At 49.0% G+C, this 7,030-nt stretch overlaps 1 protein-coding gene across 1 annotated transcript in view; it reads right to left on the bottom strand.

Annotated features, from left to right (window-relative positions):
* The window catches only part of SCAMP1 (secretory carrier membrane protein 1), an 81,567-nt gene extending 76,476 nt beyond the window's left edge, over nt 1-5,091 (bottom strand). The window contains exon 1 of the mRNA XM_034773627.1: nt 4,912-5,091. Coding sequence (XP_034629518.1) covers nt 4,912-4,968 — 57 coding nt within the window. The 5' untranslated portion in view covers nt 4,969-5,091. The remainder of the gene's footprint in view (nt 1-4,911) is intronic.
* Nucleotides 5,092-7,030: the final 1,939 nt, after the last annotated feature.

The following is a 7,030-nucleotide window of genomic DNA, read 5'->3' on the forward strand; positions in this document are numbered from 1 at the left end:
AAGCAAGGAGTTACTGTAGTTTTGGGAGAGCAGTCTTGTCCTCTCCTCAGCAGCAGCTACCGAGCTGGGGCTGGGAAAGGGGAGGGGGTCTCTCTCCCTCTCTGTCAGCCCCAGAGTTGGAGCTGGGAAGAGGGGGGGGGGGGGGGGGGTCTCTTCCCCGGCAGCTGCAGCCCTGGAGCTGGGGAAAGTTGCCTCTTTCTCTGGCCACCACAGCCCTGCAGGTCCCAAAAATTCCTCCCACCTCCTCTTCTCACCCCACTGCCCCCACCACCTACCTCCTATCTCCCCCACCTCTCCCCACTGCTCCTTACCCCCTATTCCCTCCAAGGCCACCAACTCACCTTACATGTGCCTCTTCTCCAGGATCCAGGCACCTAATTAGTGGAGCCACACCTGCACAGCTCCTCTAATTAGGTGGGCAGCCCTTCATTCTCTCATGCGCGGCCGCTCAGGCGCGCACCTTAGAGGGAACTATCCACGGATCACATGAATGGAGCTGTGTCCATGGACCACAGTTTGAGAACCTCTGGCTCTAGACAGCAGCGCACACCTTCATGACAGTCCTAATTGTTGAACTACCATCTCTGATGGGTTAGCTAATGACCAGTAGCAATGGGTGGGGTGGAGTGAGGAGGGCGAGCTCTCACATAGCTATGGCCACATGCTTCTCAATACTGAGGGCAGCTTTCAGGTAGGTGTTCCACTGAACCAGTCTGAGTTCTGCACAGATTTCTAGGAAAGTGGATTTTCACATCCTCAAGTTCTGCAGCCACTGCTCATCATCCCAGGTTAATAACACTATTTTATTCCACCAGTCAGCACTAGTTAGCAGAGCCCAAAAGCAGGGTTCCATGAAAAAATGTAGGGGAAGTCTCTGCTTAATTTCAAACTCCCTTTTTGCAGGTGGCCTTAGTGCCCTGGTTTTGAAATCACAGCATGAATATAGATGTGCTGTTTACATTCATCACTATGAGGACTGAGAGATCGCAAGCATTCCTCCTCCATGCAGTCTGACATTGGTTTGAACATGGCGCAGTTCAGCCATGTTCAAAGCACTCTCAGAATGTGCAGTTCAGTGGTTTGACTTTTTTGAAAAACTGGAAACCAACAGGTATTGCTTAATTTTTTTGTATGTAATTTAAATTTTAATAGATTATAACTGTAGGCCATAACATTGGTTGTAAATTTCAAATTAAATTCTCATGTTTATTGTCAAAAAAGAAAAATGTATTTAATTTAAATAAAATCTGATTAAAAATTGAGGGTTTTTTATCTTAAATAAATAATCAACAATCTTTATCCACCTGCTCAGTAGAAACTCTGCCACAAGACACACCTGACCAAGCAGTCTCCCCTCATTAGTTTGTGGTTACACTTAAAACCCACCACCACCACCTAGATGTGAAAGAGACATACAAAACAGGTGGAAAAGGCTACATTGTTAAATATATTGTATATAAAGTTATAAAATGTACACAATAAAACTGAGGGGGGGGAAATCATCATCATCATCACTTTAATCTATAACCTTCAGCATTACTACCAACAACTAGCTCTTATTTTTCATCCATAGATCTCAAAGCACTTTACCAATAGCAGGTAAAATAGTAGATAAAATTGTGTTCAGAACACGAAAATTGTGATTTAAGCTGTCAGTGTTGTGGGATTGTATGTAACTTTTTACAGGATATGCAAATGCACCTACTTGGGGTATGCAGGAACTTAGCCTTTTGAAGCTTCACTCTGAGAAGGAAATGCATTACCTATTCACAGTCTCTTCAAAGAGCAAAACTGGATAAAGGAGGGACTCACCTATTCATGACTTTATGTGCTTGTTCTGAGCTGAAGCTGTGATGAACTTGTGACCACAGGGAAAATTCTTCTGTGGGGTTCAAAGGACTAATCATCAACCAGAGCCCTTGCTGGAGTGAGGGAGTGATCTCTGGTAAGCTTACTAGCATAAGGGTAGGCTCTTTTATTATTTTTAATATCTTTTTCTTGTAATGCTTATACGGTAACTCCTCACTTAACATCCTCCCGCTTAACGTTGTTTCGAAGTTACGTTGCTGCTCCATTAGGGAACATGCTCGTTTAAAGTTGTGCAATTCTCCCTTATAACACGTCTGGCTGACTTTACAAGGGAGCATTGCCCAAGTTCCTCTTCTCCACCTCCTCCCTCCCAGCGCTTCACCCACCGTCAAACAGCTATTTGGCGGAGCTTAGGACTTTCTGGGAGGGAGGGAGTGAACGAGCGGGGAAGCTGCTCCCTCCCCGGCAGGTAAGGCCACCCGGAACCGAAAGGCTTTAGGGGCTGCAGGGCCCTGGCCTGCAGCTCTAAAGCCCCTTTTGAATGCGGCCCTGCGAGCATGGGCCAGAGGACTCAGGAGCAGGGGCAGCCGCGCAGCCAGCGGCCGGAGAGAAGCAGCGCTTTCCCCTTCAAAGTGCTGCTTCTCTCCGGCTGGCTTTGAAGGGTAAAGCGCTGCTTCTCTCCGGCCGCTGGCTGCGCGGCTGCCCCTGCTCCTCCTGAGTCCTCTGGCCCGTGCTTGCAGGGCCGCATTACGAAAGGGGCTTTAGAGCTGCAGGCCAGAGCCCTGGCCCCCCTTAGCCTAGGGCCCTGCAACCCCTAAAGCCCCTGCATACCGGGTGGCCCGGCCTGCTTGGGGGGGGGGGTAGCACCCAGAATTGCGGCTCCCAAAATCACGGCCATGGGGGTGATGCCGCGCTGCACAGAGCCACCTGCACACCCCCTGCACCAAACAGGAGCTGCCCCAGCCCTGAGCGCCCTCCCGCACCCTAACTCCCTCCCAGACCTGCACCCCCTCCCCCGGAGCACCCTCCCACACCCTAACACCCTCCCAGACCCTGCACCCCTAGCCCTGAGCCCCAGGAGGAGAATGAAAAACAGGGAGAGGGGGAAGATGAGAGAGAATGCTCCCCCCACAGGGGGCCCCAAAAATGAAGCTGAGCACAGGGCCCCACTAACTCTAAATCCACCACTGGTGGGAGGGGGAGGAGCGTCGCGTCTCCACTCCTCCCCCTCCCTTGCAGAAAGCCCTAAGCACTGCTAAGCAGCTGTTTGGCAGCAGGGAAGCACTGGGAGGAAGGGGGAGGAGCGGGGACACAGTGTGCTCCAGGGAGGAGGTGGAATAGGGGTGGGAAGAGGCAGGCCTGGAGCATCCCCCGACAAAGTCAGCACCTGTTTTTCTGAGGAAGAAGCTGCTGCTGCGCAAGGTGCTTCTTAGCGTCCCTGCCTGCCTCATTGTTTGCAGCGGGCTGTGCCTGTGTGGGGTAAGCCAGGGGCACCCCCTTACCACAGCACAGTACAGTACTGTACAGTATATAATGCCTTTTGTCTGCCCCCAAAAAATTTCCTTGGAACCTAACCCCCCGCATTTACATTGAATCTTATGGGAAAATTAGATTCGTTTAACATCGTTTCACTTAAAGTTGCATTTTTCAGGAACGTAACTACAACATTAAGTGAGGAGTTACTGTACCTTAAGAATAACTGTACTTGATTAAAAAGAGCTGAGGGTAACTTAACTGTGACAATAACATTGTTTACTATCTGTGAGGAGAAAAGCAAAGCAAAGCAGGCTGACTTTGCTGGAGAATTCATAGTATAAGCAGGGAGCTGTGCAGTCTGCAGCCAGGAGGCTAGAATGGGTGCTCTTGCTAGCCCAGAGGAGGAATACAGGTGCAGTTACCCTGTATTGTGACATTGAACACTTGAGCCATAAAAAGCAACAGAGGGTCCTGTGGCACCTTTGAGACCCTCTGTTGCTTTTTACAGATTCAGACTAACACGGCTACCCCTCTGATACTTGAGCCATAAAAACAGCTAATGAAGAGGAAAGGGAGGAGTAACCAAAAGGAGATTGAGCAAAGTCTTGAGGGCTGAAGCTGTACTAATAGTGAAGGATGAATTCTCAACCCTGAATATTACAAACAGCAACCCAAGAAGTGAAAAACTTCAAAGACCCTTACATTATGTATCTTAATTTCATAAAAAGAGAGCAAAGGTTTGCCTCCTATTGCTACCCAAATACCATAACAACATGTGCTTTAGAAATAGCAAGGTTAGCGAAACTTAAGAGGAGAAATAACACAAGACTTGAATGTTTGGGGAAGGTAGGAAAACTAAAGGAAGGATCTAGTGGCTTGTTTAATTTTTGAACTTTAACTCCAGTCCAAGATAACCATGATCTACAGTTATTGCACCAGTTAGAAATCCTTGCATTATAACAAAATACCTAATTGAGACCAGAAAAATGGAATCTTTGCTAACAGAAGGGGGACAACTGAATATGAAAGAACCAACCTTAAAAGTTAAAAAAAATGTATTTCCTTTGATGTGGAAGTTTTTATGGGTGGTGACTGTGAAATGTGTTTTTTTAGAAGATTAACACCAGGTCTAGGATTTGTTTTAGATCGTCATGTTGCCTTTGCCTTTTTGTTATTACACATCAGCCCGATCGTCTAGCACTCATTGCTTGGAAGGGGTGCGATCACTTGTACACACAGATCCGCTGCGTAACATCTACTGCCTGGTGCCTATGGGGCAAGCCTGCAGAGTTACTACAGCGATCTCACCCTCTCAGGTGTCCGGGCCCCTACCCAGCCTGGAGAAGGGGAGTGGAAGGGAGGCTGGGCCTGCGGGAGCCTCATAGCGCGGGGATGTCGGGCAGGCCTGGAGGTGCGGACCTGAAGGCGTCTCTGCCCTGTTTTCCTGGGCACAAAGGCAGACTCCCGGGGCCTGCCGCGGAAGGAAAGGACGGACGTGCAGGCAGCCCCCCGCGGGGTGCGGTCGCCCTCGGCGAATAGAAGACGCACCGGCCCCAAGCTAGAAGGGGAAGGAATGTTCCGCCCCGGGAGTCGCCCGAAGCCCCAGAGAGCCGGCCTCGCCCTCACCTTGAAGGGGTTGTTGAGGTCCGGGTCCGCGAAGGGGTTACTGTCGAAGTCTGACATGGCGGGGGCGGACGGGCGCTGTGATCACCGGGCGGCGGCGGCTCCACTCCAGCGCCCCACAATCTACCCCCAAACCGATGTCACAAGCAGATCCGGCCTAGATCCCGCCCCTTGCCCGAGCAGCCAGCCAGCCAGCGAGATCCAAAATGGCTCTCCGGAAGTGAGGTGTTAGGCGAGGCAATACCATCTTTACGCCTGGAAAGGGGACACCACACTGGGGGAGGAATGGTATCGTCTCATGGAACCCACCCAGGATAATCTTGTCCCACCTCAAAGTGCCCGTCTTGAAACCTCGCCGCCACCCTGTTAGAAGGGGACTCTGACCCTGCTGCCTGAACCACGAGGGTCTGGCTTCCGCTTCTCATCCGCTTGGGAGTGGGGGGGTTGGCCTGTTCTATTCCCGCCCACCCCCCATTGCCGGCCGAGAAAGGGTGGGGAAGAATAAGAAAAGTAATGAGTCAGACTCCCACTAATTGCGTGGTTTAAGAGTCATGGGATTTCTCTTTCACACATACTCTTCTGTTTGGCTTTGAGGCTGTAGAGTTCACTTAGGTCACGTTTTCAGGCTTTTCTCTGGAAGTGTGAGGGCTAGAACTTTGCTTTGTTACTGAAAGAGAAAGAGGAGCTGCTGTAGTAAGTATATCCTGGGCTGTTTCTCCTGAAACAGCCCAGGAGAAACCTTTCAGAAAAACACCAAACACCACATGATTGGCCCTGAAATCGCAAAAATTGGCAGCACTGTATAAGGATCTTCCCCTGAATGTTTTCCACTTGTAATCCCCTTCCCCAAAAGTAAAAGTAATTAATTGCCAATCCTCCAAGATTGTCCTGGAGTCTCTGGGAATGAAAGATTAAGCTTTAATTAAAGATAATGTTATGTGATGAAACCTCCTGGAATTCATCCAATCAAAGTTGGTAACCCTAGAATAGGGTAAGAGTAGCAGGTCTGGTCCAAGGAGTAAAATAAGCTGTTAGTTATCTGTAGAGTAACAGGAGTTCTTCAAAATGGGTTGTCCTTACGCACACTCTAATATTAGCAGGCACGTGCCCCAAAACTTTACCTGCACCCTGACACTCATCAACAAGGACATATGGATACGGCACACTACTGCTATCAGTTTCAGTAACCGGATGTGGCCCTGTCCATGGCTTGGGCCTCTGCCAGGCAGGAGCAGCTCCTGCTCCATGGGGACAAGGGGCAGCCCATGGCCCCCGGAATCTGCTCTTTAGAGTGTGTCTGTCTGTGTAGACTTCCTGTTATGCCAGCTTCACCTTGCTTTTAAAGTGTGATGTGCAGAGATTCCTGTCTGAACCACAAACAGCAAAGGAAGTCCTCACTGATGTGAGGGGCTAGCTTAAAGCTATATTACCAATTGTATGCATACTTATGAATATGCAATCAATATGTAAGGAATGAGTGAAATAGTATGATTGTAAGAAACCAATTGCAAGGCTTGAACTGAAATATTAACGTGTAAGGATAATCAAAGTGTGTATGGGACTGTATATAAACTTACGGCAGTAGCAGTTCGATCTCTGGGAAGCTGGAACCTGGCCAGTCTCAGTCACCTAAGATCGAAAGCAACACCCACATCTGCAGCCTGTCACCAGTATGACTGGAATGTGCGTGTAAGTATAATTGTACAAATATGGGAAGCAAGCAATAAATCAGCCCTCAGTAGTGCTTTAATTCGACCTTTGTTTGTGGTTAGTTCTTGGCTGGTTCCAAGAACGGGTAACAGTTTCCTCTGAATGTGGAATCCAAGCGAGGAGTCCAAGGTTGAGGGCTGGTAAGGCAAATGGTAGAATATGCATATTGACAACATCTCTCAAAGAATTCCAGTTATTATACATGTAAGTAACATCTGTCCAAGTCCTAGGCTATCATCTAGATTCCCACATCCCACTGACATGCTTAGGGTAGGCTCAGCTGTATACCTCTCCCCTCTTTTCCTGAGTTCTACTTTTATGGTGTCCACTCCAGGGGCTTTTCAATGTCTGCAACCCTCCATCAACTTATTTGACCATGCAAGGAGATTCATCAGGATAAGTTGAGCTTCTT

This window comes from Trachemys scripta, chromosome 6 (genome assembly GCF_013100865.1).
Source record: "Trachemys scripta elegans isolate TJP31775 chromosome 6, CAS_Tse_1.0, whole genome shotgun sequence".
In the NCBI taxonomy this organism is placed as follows: Eukaryota; Metazoa; Chordata; order Testudines; family Emydidae; genus Trachemys; species Trachemys scripta.